This window comes from Pyrus communis, chromosome 6 (assembly GCF_963583255.1).
Source record: "Pyrus communis chromosome 6, drPyrComm1.1, whole genome shotgun sequence".
NCBI classification, from domain to species: Eukaryota; Viridiplantae; Streptophyta; class Magnoliopsida; order Rosales; family Rosaceae; genus Pyrus; species Pyrus communis.
In genome coordinates, this window is record NC_084808.1 from 13,618,379 (window position 1) to 13,633,017 (window position 14,639).

The 14,639-nt window shown below is 37.6% G+C and overlaps 2 protein-coding genes across 2 annotated transcripts; one reads left to right on the forward strand and one right to left on the reverse strand.

Moving 5' to 3' along the window:
• Nucleotides 1–7,405: 7,405 nt before the first annotated feature.
• LOC137736078 (uncharacterized) lies at nt 7,406–7,783 on the reverse strand. Its single transcript, XM_068475416.1, has one exon. It carries the CDS (start codon nt 7,781–7,783, stop codon nt 7,406–7,408), a length of 378 nt encoding a protein of 125 aa, XP_068331517.1.
• Nucleotides 7,784–10,087: 2,304 nt separating this feature from the next.
• LOC137737017 (protein SULFUR DEFICIENCY-INDUCED 2) lies at nt 10,088–12,992 on the forward strand. Its single transcript, XM_068476358.1, has 4 exons — nt 10,088–10,293; nt 11,060–11,272; nt 11,697–11,852; nt 12,421–12,992. The coding sequence occupies exons 1-4, from the start codon at nt 10,168–10,170 to the stop codon at nt 12,826–12,828; spliced, it is 903 nt and encodes a 300-aa protein (XP_068332459.1). The 5' UTR covers nt 10,088–10,167; the 3' UTR covers nt 12,829–12,992.
• Nucleotides 12,993–14,639: the final 1,647 nt, after the last annotated feature.

The window sequence follows — 14,639 nt, forward strand, 5'->3', positions numbered from 1 at the left end:
CTCAGTTGATGAGTTTTGCCAACGGAAAAATCGTGTTGGCTTTAGAAGGAGGATACAATCTCGAATCTATTGCAAGTTCAACTCTTTCTTGTGTTGAAGTTCTACTGGACGACAATCCTATTCATGGGTCTTCAGAGGCATACCCATTTGAGTCTACATGGCGTGTGATACAAGCGGTATATTAATGTTGAAATAGGACTTATTACAAAATGGATGCAAGTTGTTTTCATATACATTGTGAACTTTCATATTTCCTTTTTTTTTTTTAATAATTTTGGAGGGAGAAAAAAAAAAAAAAAAAAAACCGAAAAAAACCGAAACCGAACCGAAAAAAACCGAACCGAAAAAAAACCGAACCGAAAAAAACCGAAAAAAAATTGAACCGAACCGAACCGAACCGAAATTTCGGTTCGGTTTCGGTTTTGAGAAAAAACCGAACCGATTAGAACCGAACCCAGCCCTAGCCGCTGCTCATTGTTTTTTTTTTATTTTTTTATTTTATTGGTTAAACAATGTATTTTATTGGATTATGTTGTCCCTCAAAATTACCAAGTCTACATGGCGCGCATACAAAGTAATTAATAAGCTAACTACGTTATTCGGTTGTGTGCAGGGCATGCCAACTCGTCGGCCGAGCTCGGCTAGGGAGTTAAATTTGTTGATGTTGCGTTGAGCACGCTGTTAACTTCTTGATCTTGCGACTACAGCCGAGGAAGGAATACGTCTCGGCCTTCGGGTTCTATAGCATGAAGACAAGGCTACTAGTCTTGCGAACTTCAAGGATCGTCGGCACCGGGTTCAGTCACGGTGATTATATTCGTAAGAGTATGAGTACGCTGAACTAACACCAAACTATACGGACACAAGTACTCAAAAGAGATGTATGTCTTGATGGTAAATGTGGTTCGGGCGTCAGAATGCCGAACTCTAAAACTTATTTGTGAATATTCAATCATAAACAACTTGGCGTTCAATGTGCTGAGCCCAATAACTTGTAACACCTCACTTCGCCGAGAAGGTTAATGAGATGACCTCTACCGACAAAGACTCAAAAATCCTTGTCGGCCAAGACTTGGATAGGAAATCAGTTGGCCTCAACGCAATGCTGTTTATCCAACTGAAGGTGCTCTACGGTTGGCTGATTCTACAGCAACATTGTTGTTTATCCAAACTGAAGATGTTTACCGGTTGCCTTCATAGTGCTGTTTATCCAAACTGAAGATGTGGTGGTGGAAAAAAAAAAGAAAATTAAAATCTCAAGGTTGTTGAGAGGTTTTGTGTAGAGCAAGAGTTTGCGTAGGGCAATTTGTGTGTTGAATTTGAGAGGGCTTGAATGATGCACTTCCTTCTCTATTTATAACAGTGAACCTACTCCTGGCCGAACCAGAGACGTACTCAGACTAGAACTTCTTATCCCAATCTGATTATGACTTGGCCAGTCTTAGTTCCAATGGGTTTCTAAACTAAACTCTATAATGAACCAGATTCATTCCCTGACTCTCAGCCCCTTCAGCTTTAAGACCCCTTATGGTATCAGGATTTAACCTTCACCTTTATCCAAAACAATCCTTTTTGCAAAAGGGCTCGGTTGAAACCAACAAGGCAAATATTGGTGCCTAGTCGGCCCATGATACCCTCGGAAGACCGCTGGACCAAGAGTCTTGGCCCAAATTGTCATTTTAGGCCTAAACATTGCCCCCTCGCTTCTGAGGTCTTCAGCTTATAACTCTTTGGCCGAGTTTCGACCTTAAAGAAGTGAAATCAAACCCTTAAAGTATCTTTGGAAGACAATGAAAAGTCCCGAATATTCCATCCACTCAGGTGCATTTCTGAAGCACGATTGCATGATCTTAATTTGTCAGATGTTCTACCACGTGGCGATTCCTCAGCCTACTTGTTCTGCCATTAATAATGACATTCGAAACGTGCAACCATCGGAACGTCTTTTCGCCATTAAATTCGCCGTCATATGCAAACTCTTCACCTATATTCTTTGAATATCTATCATGATTACAAAATCATCCGGTTGATTTTAGCCCCCAAAAACTTGTGATCTTCCTCCTAAAACACCTGTAAATACTCTGTTTTCCTTCATTCAAACTTTTATGCTTTCAAAATTCTCAAATCTCATTGCTAATTGCTTTCAAACCCAGAAAAGTCAACCTTCCTAGGAAACCTTCATCTTCTTCTAAAACCCAAAAAAAAACCTTCATCTTCTTCAATGGCTGCCAATACTTTCATTGCCAAGTTGGTCGAGGAATGCACTAAATGCCAAGTATCACTGATCAAAACACTATCAAAACCGTTCGATTTGAGGATGAGCTAAATGTTTCCCACCAAACCCTTGCCCCATTGTTCAAAGAAAATGTTCCAGAAGTGATCACCGAACTACTCAAGGATCATTGCCTGAAACCTTTATTCCAAGGGTATGATTGGTCGAAATAGGAACAAACCAAACCTCAAGGCGTTTGGCCTTCAACCACTGCGGCCTGGGATTCCTGAGTCACTCAAATGGAGCCACATTTCTACGACGAATAGAAAGCTCTCGACATTTTTTATGCCATTATACTCTCCACCACCGAGATTAACTTGGATTGAGAGCTCATGATGGTTGCTTTGAGCTTCTGGTGCTCGACCACCAATACGATGGTTTTTCCCCTCGGCCCTCTTGGCCCAACAGTGATGGACATCACAGCCATACTTGGCACCTCTCCTACTGGCCTCCTAGTCGGCAATTCTCTTTCCGGGTATCAATTTGATTTGGACTTGAATACCATTTTTGAGAATCGTGTCGTCGAAGCCTTGACAAAGGAGAACCAAAAACCACTGAAAGAAGACGCGCAAAAACTACATAAGAACTTCTTCAACTACAACACCTTAATCACTCACTTCGCCAGATCAAGAGGGGAATATCTTGAAAAAAAATCACCTTCACAGACAGACTAAAAATATATAAAGGCTGTTGGTGATCGGTATAAAGACAAAATAAAAAAGGTATGAATAAATTGTTTGAGATTATGATTTGATTTTGTAATGTACAGAATTCTTTTTACATTTTTCAGATTAAATGGGTTTAAGACTGTATTGGCTAAGTCTAATTAAATTTTTGGAATTTGCTATGAACAATATTTTGGTTTATTACAGGGTTTGGTCGTTCTACTTTTGAACTGTACAGGGTTGAGAAAGAAAAAAAAAAAAAAAGAAGACAATTTTGTTGGCAATCAATATAAAGACAGAATACAAAAGGTATTCTTGGATGATATCATTTGTTTCAATTTGTGACCTGTGATTTGCAATATGGATTAATAATCTCAAAAAAAATTATTTGTGCTTATTGTCCATTTTCTTTTTTACGTATATTTTTTTTTTCCATGATTGATTTTGAATAAATTAACATTTGTTTCTGATGTAAGTGGCAATTTATAATAGATCGCTATGTCCTACGTTTCTTTTTAGGCTTAACTTTTGTTAATCATGTAGTTGGTTTTCTTTATAATTGTCAAGACAATTTAATTTATTCATTGTTTTCAAGGTATGGTAGACATATTTATATTGTTATTATCGATCTATTTTTGTGTGTGTGGTTGCATGGCCTTGCTTAGAGAAGCCTGTATTTATCATTTGCCAATTTTTAATTATATCTCTATATTACATATAGACACCAAACCAAATATATCTGATCCATCTTTCTACAACATTCTTTTTTCGTTTTTGCAAAAACAATGTTATAGAACTAACTACCAATTGACAATATTCGATTAGATTTGACCAAAGAAACAATAATATATTATCACTGTCAATGATATCCATTGTAAGTATCTTTAGGAGGAAAATAGAAGAGGAGAAAATACGTACATTCTTCTTCCTTTTTCTTTCTGTGTGTTTTTGGGTGGAGGATGTGAGTGGTTGTTGGTGTTTGGCTTCTGTGGCTATGTTTGACTGTGTTTGTATTGATATTGTTATTCCTTTCAGGTCTAAGAGATCAATAGAAAGCATATGAAACAGATGAAGGGAGAAAATTGAGCTGAATGATCTCGGTCAAACAACAATCGTAATTGTAAGCTCAAGAGTAACTATTTTGTGTTAGGTGCATGTCTTAGCAGTTACCAGTCCTTTCCTTTCATTTGATGGAATCATTTGTATACACTTTTCAACCTTGCTCTTTTAATTTATATACACTTTTCAACCTTGCTCTTTTAATTTATCATTCTACCCATTTTTATCTTATTTCTTTTAACATCTCTATTTTTTTCTCATTCAAATATGCATTATTGAACTTTGTTATACACCTAGCTCTTTGCTTTTGTTGCCTACTATCATTTTCTACTATTGTAATAAAACTTTATACATGTTTTATAAACTTTTAAAACCCGCAGCAATGCGTGGGCTCTGTTACTAGTAAGCAACTAATGTTGGGATGACAAGTCTCTTCTGCACATTGTGAACCCAAAAAGAATGGGATGACAGGTGTCTTCCGTGATGAAAGAGAACGGAAAAGAAAAATCGAAAGGGAAAAATAAATAAAAGGGAAGAAGAAAAAGTGATCCAACGAGAGGCAGAGAAAGGGAAGAGCCGAAGAAGTAAAAGTCAAAAGAAGAAAAAAAAAAACATAAAAGGACTAAAGTTTGTTAATTTACAGCTGCACTCATTAAAAGAGATCCAAAAGCTTTTGCTTAGAGCAACTCCACCGTGGTGGATTGTTCGGGGGACAGGTCAGAGAAAAGGGCCCGAGGCCCTGTGGATTCACTTCAGCGTGAAAGAGCTTGAGTGGAGGTGGAGGCTCGAGCTCAGGGCCTGTGAAGAATTGCCAGCCCGAGAGTCCGAGTGTAAGTGACGCCAGGGCTGATGTCAGCCTGGTGTCAGGCCTTTTTTTTATTTTTTTCCGTCAGGCGTGTGCACCCCACTCGTGTGTGGGGGCGCGTCGCCCGACATATTTTCAGAAAAGTCAGCCCACTTTTCAGACTAAAATGTTACCGTTGAAAGCCACGTGGCTTCCCACGGTCTGTTTGATCTTAACGACTCTTTAACTTGTTCGATCTCAACGGTAAAAAAAAAAAAAAATTTATTTAATATCAACCATTCGATCTGAGATTGACGGTTGATATTAATCTGCTTTATAAATAAAAAAAATAAAAGGAAAAATAGTTTTAAAATTAAGAAAAGTTACCGTTGTGACACGCGGCACAATCTGGAGTGTTGGAATTCAAATTTTTTTTTATATCCAATGGCAGAGATTATAGTTGAATAAAAATTAAAAAAAAATGTAAAAAATTCAAAAAAAAATCTGAAATTTAAAAAAAAAAAAATTGTTTATACTTTTCTATAAATACCTTTTCATTATCATCTACCTTACACCACAATTTCATATTTTCTTAACTTCCTTCAATCACATTCCTTTCTTTCTCTCAAAGTTTCAATCCATTTTTTTTCAACAAAATGACTACTGATGCAGGTACGAATTGGTCGTTTCTTGAAGATGTTGCGTTGTGTACTAGCTGGGTTGAAGTTACTCATAGTTCGCTTACGGGTAATGAGATGCAGTTGTGAGAAATGTGGAGTCTTATTCATACCAATTATCTTGAGAAAATTGGTGGGAAAACCAAAGAATCGATGTCTAGTCGTTGGAAATTACTTAGCCAATCGTTTAGTACGTGGAGAGACACCTTGGCACAAGCTAGTACTAATATTCGAAGTGGGGAAAATTACTCGAATCAGGTAACAATATATTATTTATTTGTTTGTACTATACCCAAATTTACATTATAATTTTTTTTTTGTATTATTTATTTTGTTACCTTCTTACATTATAATTATTTATTTGTTACCTATTTTCATTATAATTATTTCTTCTCTCACATTGTGTAGGAACTTCAAGCACAAGCTTGGTACGGTGCCAAAAACCAAAAGCAAAAATAAATCATTCAATCAGTGGTAATGTTGGAATATTGTCAACAATTGTCCTAAATTTAGAGTTGTGCCTGTCGGTCTAGAAGTTTTCATGAACAGCACCGCTTTACACTCTACACCCGATCATGGCTTGCATGTTCATGAAGATGATACAAAAGAAGTGCCCGAAACACCCCTTCCTGAACAAGTGTTGGGTTCGACCCGTTATCCAATTAAGCCTCAAGGTGAGAAGGCTTCGAAGAGAAAAGGGAATGCTTCCAAGAATGATTATGCAAAGTTCATGGAAGAACTTGCTCGCCAAGGTGAATTGACTTTGGCGAGGGAAATGGCAAAATATGAGGCTGATAAGGCTAGAGAGGACGCAAAAGCTGCAATTATTGAGAAAGAATTTCAGGCTAATGAGAGAGAAAGAGAGCTACTTAGGCAAGAAAGGAAACATGTTAGAGAAGAAAGACGGGCTCAACGAGATTGTGAGATTATGAACATGCCTTTAGAAGGGAAGTCTCCAAATTCTAATTTTTTTTGGAAGTCAGAGAAAGTGGACGTGGTGCGAAGGAGGCGTGCAAGAGAAGTGAGAGCAAGCCAAGATGGTCCTAGCACCACAAGAGAAGATCATCCTAACACCACAAATTGGTTAAGTGATGATGAATATAGTAGTTTTTGTAATTGGAGCCCATAATTTTCCAATTACTTTGGGTTATAATAAAAAACTCACTAAAGCTGAACTAAAAAAATTACATAAACATACCAAATAATAAAACACACCAAATAAAATTACATAAACATACCAAATAATAAAAAAACACACTAAATGAACTTAATTATCTTCAGCTTGTTTCAATGCCCACTGGTGCTCTATCAAGTCATTTTGCCAGGCATTGTGCATGTCTGGCATTTGAAATGCAGTATATCGTTGAATGACCCTTTCATTGTAACGTTCATCCCTTTGTAATGACTCATGTTGCACGGGCTCATCGGTGGCGTTATGAGCACAATATATACGTGTTCTTGAATTGTTCATTGTGTCTGGCTCATATTTATCAACAGCTTCATAATCGTACTCATCTTCTATAATCATGTTGTGAAGAATGATGCACGTCATCATGATGGATCGAAGCGACTCTACATCAAACAATCTGGCAGCACCCTTGACGGTCGCTCAGCAAGCTTGGAGGATATCGAAACAACGCTCCACATCTTTCTTGTATCCCTCTTGATAGCTTGCAAAGTGTTTTTCCTTTGCACTTCACCGATGTGGCACTGTTTTGACAAATGTTGACCACCTTGGGTAAATGCCGTCAGCTAGGTAGTATGGCTCGTCGTACATACATTCGTTGACCTCATATGTGACTTTTGGTGCCTTTCATTGCAGGACATCGTTGAACACTGGGGATTGGGTAAGGACGTTGAGATCATTTTGAGCTCCCGGAACCCCGAAAAAGGCGTGCTAAAGCAATGAATCAAAAGATGCCACCGCCTCCAAAATGATACTTTTTGCTCATTTTTTGTCCCCATGAGTGCCTTGCCATGCACTTGGACAATTTTTCCACGTCCAGTGCATACAATCAATGCTTCCAATCATCCTAGGAAAACCACGCATCTCAGCCTTTTTCAGAAGCCTTTGCAAGTCCATGTTTGTAGGTTTCCGGAGGTACTTTGCGGTGTAGATAGATTCGATTGCTCCGCAAAACCTCATCAGGGACTCAAGAATGGTTGATTTCCCCATCCTCGTTATCTCATCCACTTGGCCTGCAAATGCTCTATATGCATGCATCCGTAAGGCAACAATAATTTTTTGCTGAGGAAGGAAACCCATAACACTAAAAGCATCCTTCTTTTGCACAAAGTAAGAATCATGATTGCAAACAACAATCATGATTTTATTGAACAAATGTCATTCCATTCTAAAACGACGTCTAATGTACGTATCAGGGAATGCACTATTACGGACAAAATAATCGTCCAAGAGTTCCGTATCTCGTCGTTGCCTGCTTCTATCAAGGTTTCCGGAACGGCTGGGCCTATAGATCTAAGCCATAGCTTGGATGACTCTACGGGAATGTGAGGCTCTGGCCATTTTTGCTTCGTCATCTCTCCTTCTATGCTCCTCATCCTATTCCCTCTTATTTTTTGCCACCTGGAGATTGAACATTCCTTCTGATTGGTTAAACAATTCTTCCTCTTCCTGATTGAGTTCCCACATCATCCTTGAGGAAGAAGAAGACATTCTAAGAAAGAAGCAGAAACTATGAATAATGATAGAGATTTTTGTGAAAAAGGAAGCAGAAACTATGAATAATGATAGAGATCTTGAGAAAATTGGTGTGAGATTTGTGAGGATGGATGGTGGATTATATGGAGGATTCAGAAAGGATTAGGTTGTAGATAATGCCACGTGGCATGCCATCATTCGTTAAAAATCTGAAGGAAATCTATCCTTAAAGATTATAAATAGATTATAATACATGGCGCGACGTGATTGGTTAATAATCTTATTAGAAATCCATCAACAATAATTGTATTTTCGGATAATGACACGTGACATGCCGTCATTCGTTAAAAATCTAATGGAAATCTATCCTCAAAGATTGTAAACAGATTATGACATGTGGCGCGACGTGATTGGTTAATAATCTTATCATAAATCCTTCACCAATAATTGTATTTTCGGATAATGACACGTGGCGCAATGAGTAATATTAAAAATCTTATCGGAAATCCATCCCCAATAATTGTCATTTCGGATTTTATGACAAGTGGAGCAACGAGAACGATTAAAAATCTTATCCGAAATTACAAATAAAATTATTTTATATTATTTAATAATATTTCGGATAATGACACGTGGCGCAACGAGAACGATTAAAAATCTTATCCGAAATTACAATTAAAATTATTTTGTATTATTTTATAAATAAAAAAAAATACTAATATTTTATTGCCTATTGCCAGGGCTATTGAAGTGTAACGGTGGAGATGCAAAAAGCGATTACTATTCATTAAGGGCAGTTATTGTTCACTAGATGAATAGCATAGTGTATTGTGTGGGAGGAGGTTTCACACGTTGGAGTTGCTCTTAAAGAACATATATAGACTTATCTTTTCTTTTAGGTACCGTTTGGTACGTGGGACAGGACGGAACAGAGTGGGACAAGACGTTCCATCCCACGTTTGGTGCGCCTAAAGCGGGTGGAACGAGTTGTTCCACGGGACGAGTTTTGGGTGAATTTTCGTTCCACCTCACCCCCCTGGAACAACTCGTTCCACATCGGTGGAACACAAAATTATAACCTCTCCGTCTCCTTCTTCTTTCTCCTTATTTCCATCCGAGGGCATCTTTGCTCCCACTCCATTCCGTTCCATCCTGTCCCGTCCCGTCCCATTCCGTCTGCATACCAAACGATACCTTAACTCCTTTCTTTTTCTTTTTCTTTTTTTCTTCGACTCGTTTCCCATTTGGTCAGATTTTATCTTTTCTTTGTTGATTAGGCAACTGTAGACATCTTAGAAAAGCATAACTAAAGAAAAATAAAGCCCACAAATATTCCGAGGGTTTACAACCTAATGACTAATTTTGTTGCATAAGCGAAAGATTACTCTATTGGATAATTCAAAATTTGGTCATTTTTAACACTCAAAAGAACAAAGAACAAAATTGGTCGTTTTTGTTTTGGGTAAATGGCAAGATCATGTACACTAATTTTTTTTTTTAAATTTGACGCACAAATTACATGGACTTAAACAAGTTAAACAAATAACGCCAATACAAAATATAGGGATTTGGCCCACTACCATTGAACGGGCTGGAAATATTACTTGCCTTCGGATACTTTAACTCTAAATTACTCCCTTACGAATTAATAAAGTAACTCGTTAAAATAGCAAAAATAACAAACTCGCTTTTGAATTTTTTGTTTGAACGATATTTGTCACCTCTTAAATGGGGTTGGTCTGATTCACGACTTATATGAATAATAAAAGGCATATATTTATGATATGCGTGTTGGCAGGGAGAATGGGACGTCGTCGGATTCGCCCCATTTCTCGCTTGCGGCAAGTGCACGTTTCCAATCTGATTACTTGGCAAGGGAACATGTCCCCACCCATCTCCACCACGAACCTGGACGCAATCCAGGCCACCTTCCTTCCCATTCACTTTCCTAACCATATGATATTATATCATTCGTAGAGTATGAAAGAACTGGAAGACGAAAAATTGTCCAAGTTTATGAACAAAAACTCACCAGCAGCCTGCAGAAGATGACGAGCCCAAGGAATGGAGAGAGGACTGATCAGGTGCAGCAGCAGCAGCAGTCTCCTCCTTACCATGTTCTTCACAAGCTGCCTCCTGGTGACAGCCCTTACGTCAGAGCCAAGCACGTCCAGGTCTTCTCTCTTCATACAATTTGACCTACTTATGTATTTTTAGGATATATAGATGAATTAATCATATGCTTATTTAATTACTCGTTAGTTGATTTCAATTTAATTTTGTTTGGGATTTGATGAATTAATAAATTTCCAGTTTCATTGAACATCTCACATTATATTTGGTAATTTTCTGGATAATAAATTCTCGGAAATCCTCAGTTATGGCTTTCTTAAAATCTTTATATTACTAAAATGGAAAAACGTTGAACTTTTAGTGAGTGTGCTCAACCTCCACACCCCAAGTTCGAATCCCTTAAGTTGAGGGAATGAATTCCGGGAAATGTAAGTCTTGTTTCTTATTGGTGACACATCATTTGGTTTAAAAAATTTGGTATTCCTAGCATTATCCTAAAAGAAAACTCTCCAATCTACCACAGTTATGGGGGAATCAAGAATATTGATTTTCTTTTCTGAAGGGAAGTGTTATCGGCACTCCAAAAATCTCATTCTACACTTCTCATAAGTATATTTTTCTTGCTTAATATAGAAAGTTTGGAGTGTAGAATGAGATTTTTGGAGTGCTAATAACAATTCCCTTTCTGAATTATCTTTTTCCATTGGTAATTTGGTATTATGAAATTGAATTGGTTTGAATTTTGATTGTGGATTACGGAGTATGGTATTTTAATCCGTTGGTTAATCTGAGAGTGGTAACCGCTGTTAGACGATCTGCTATTTAGCTAATATTGTTTTGTTCATTGTCTTCTTTGCGCAAATGCAGTTAGTTCAGAAAGATCCGGAAGCGGCTATTGTACTGTTCTGGAAGGCAATAACTGCGGGTGATAGGGTGGATAGTTCCCTCAAAGACATGGCAGTGGTCATGAAGCAACAGGATAGAGCAGAAGAAGCAATTGAAGCAATAAAGTCTTTCAGGGATCGGTGCTCCAGGCAAGCACAGGAATCCCTTGACAATGTACTAATCGACTTGTACAAGGTAAATCTGCAAGCTTACTCTAAATGGATGTTATATCAGCAACTTTGAGGTGGACTGTTTTGTTACCGTATCTGGCATCTGATGAATGTCTATTTTTGTACATAGAAAATGGATCTGTATATATCATGAATGTCGACGCACCATAAGTTCCAACAAGTGTTGAGTGTTTTTTATTTTTTTTTTCCGATTAATTGTCAATCTTGGCGATGCCTTCAAATCAATCACCCCAGCTTTTTGAAGAACACTCATGCTGTCAAACCAGGCGCACTTTTCTTTCCTTTTTGCTTTCTTATTTACTCAAAACTTGAGGCCAAACAGTAGGTGGCATCAGCTAACACTCCTTCTGACCATAATATGAATTTTAATCCTGCTTTTTTGCCTCTATATTGAAATTTGTTTCTCACGATATATACAAATTTGGCAGAAATGTGGAAGAGTTGAGGAACAAATAGAGCTATTAAAACAGAAGCTTCGGATGATTTTCCAGGGAGAGGTCTTCAATGGCAAGCACACCAAGACAGCGCGCTCTCATGGAAGGAAATTCCAAGTCACAATCAAGCAAGAAACCTCCAGGATACTGGTCAGTACTAAGTTGCGGGAATTTATTCTCTCTTCATTACTATATTAGATTGCAGAGTGCTTGTGAGTGACCTTATTAAAAATGTTGTCTTTTTGGGATCTTAGTGCACTTCTCGTTCAGCTTTCTCTAGTGTTAAAAGAGTCTCAGTACAACACAGTTTCTCTCTAGGTTTCTTTAGAATCTGAAAATTCTAAAATTAATTGCCGGTAATATTTCCAGCACAGTTGTGATTTTGACATTACTCTGGTTGCTAACCGAAAACTCCTTGGGTTGTTTAGCATGTTTTCCCAACAATAAGATTCACCTTTGAGTTAATCAATGGCTGTTATATTCTTCAGAAAACAAGCTTTCTCAGAAGATTACCTTAGCAGCCCCACTTAAAAATATACATAAAGGCAGCTGACTTCAAAGCTTTTCAGCATCATTCTCTTCTCTGTTTCTCCAAATAAAAACTTGTGAAGATTGATAGTGCTGCTTCTAAACCTCTGAAAAATGTCCTCCAACCAAGCATTTTCCTTTTTTAATGTCACCATATCTCAGAGTTCTTACTTTAGAGATGTGTGAGCAGGGCAACTTAGGTTGGGCATACATGCAACAAGGGAACCATGCGGCTGCAGAAGTGGTGTATCGTAAAGCCCAAATCATTGACCCGGATGCAAACAAGGCCTGCAACTTATGCCTGTGCCTGATCAAGCAAAGAAGGTATGCGGAGGCGCAATCAGTTGTTGACCATGTGTTGAAGGGCATGCTTCCGGGATCTGATGAGCCCAAGTCAAAAGTTCGTGCCGAGGAACTGGTGCAGGAGCTAGAGCAATGTCAACGTGTAGTTTTACCTCCCAATTCGTTAAGTTTAAATATGGAAGATGCCTTTCTCGAGGGGCTTGACCACTTGGTGAAGCAGTGGACTCCTCAAAGGTCGAGGAGACTTGCTATATTTGAAGAGATTTCGTCGTTTAGAGATCAGTTAGCTTGCTGATTTTGTAGAGAATGGAGATTTTACTCATGTTTCGCCATCACGTTATTGCATGCTTTGTATTAATAGCATGGAAGAGTATAATTTTGGACAAGGAATGGCTGTATGTATTGAGTATAACAAATGAATAATCAAGGTTAAAAATATGTTTGCCCTTTTACTTGTTTCATTCATTGTGGTACCAGAGGTGGAGCCCGTAGCATTAGAATCTTGTGAATAAGAAGAAACTTCATTTACAAGCAAGTTAATTCGACAGCATTAGAATCTTGAGAAATTATTAAGCGATACAGTAATACCAATCATCAACAAACTTAAAATTCTGGCGTTTAACACTACGTTAAAGGGTTTTCTTTTGTTCGGGGGTTAATTAATCTTTATGGCCACTCCGATTAACTGGATTTGAGATTTATCCCATCTTCTTGATGTCTTTCTTAATTATACACTTATAGAAAATATTATTGCAGAGAAATTGCAGATCCAAACGTAAAGCACCTGTCAGTCACGCCACCGTCAGTTTTGTGGCAGATCAGAATTGACAAGAAATAAATTAAATACAAAAATATCTGGAGCTCTGCTCCTTCATCTCTTCTTCCCTCTTCTTCCATAGCTTTCTTGTGCTACTTGTAGGTTGATTAAGGGAATTGAGAATTGGGTCGTATCACAAGCTTGTGGGTAGCATCGGCCATATGGTGGTTAACCACCTTGTTTAGGGTTTGTAACTTCAGAATTAACCGCAGAAGTTTATGTGTATTAATGTACACATGGAAAAATTTGAGTAGAGATGTACTACCACTCAGCAATGCCGCTTGGTGGTACTGTAATCACAAATTTTGCTGATTCAGTTTGGTTATATACCAACAAAGTGAATTAAAAGAAAACCTCAAAAAACGTTTGTCGTTTACACCAACCTTCACCTTTGTCCCTGCCATCACCATTGTTGCCACCACCACTACCATCACCACCACCACCATTGCTCTCACCATTGAATTCGCCAATATTCCCGCTACCCTGTTTATTTTTGCCATTATCTACAATTATATCACTTTAATCTTGAAATTTACCAAATACTTCTACACTGCTACTTTACTTTACAACTGATTATTCTTAAAGCACAGTAAAAACATGTTTTTTAAAATGCGCAACAATCCCAAACTGGCCGTTAGTCTTTTCATACATACCTTTTTAGTTTTTTGTTTTTTTGGTAAATGGAAGATCACACAATCTAGGCGCTAGGCTCTCACCCGTTGCCCGACCAGCGCCTTAGCGCCCTAAATCCTAAATCGCGATGTCCACTACCTTATTTATTACTGTTGAATGAGTTTAAATTTTGAGATTTCTGTCTATTCACTACACAAATTTTAAAATTTAAATTCATCTAATGGGGATAAATAGAATGGAGAGCTTCACCATGACTTGAGGGTGGTGAGCAAAAATATTCTCCTAAATAGCCAATAGAGATGGAATCATGGATTCTCCATCATTCTACCTCCTTTTTTTTTTTTTTTTTTTTTTGCTAAATTACATTTTATCCCCTCAGGTTTGGGGTCGATTTCAATTCCTTACAACATCTTTAAAAAATTTCAATTTCATACATTTACTTATAATTTTATTTCAATTTCATACATCCATTAGAAAATTTGTTAATTAAACCGTTAAGTGATGATGTGGCAAATATGGGATCCACATTTGTGCTGACGTGGCTGCCAAATTTGTGCCACGTGGCAAAAAAAAAAATTTATGCATTTAAACTATTATAATAATTTACCTTATTTAAAATAAAAAAAAAAAACTCATCTCCCCGAGCCCTTCCTATC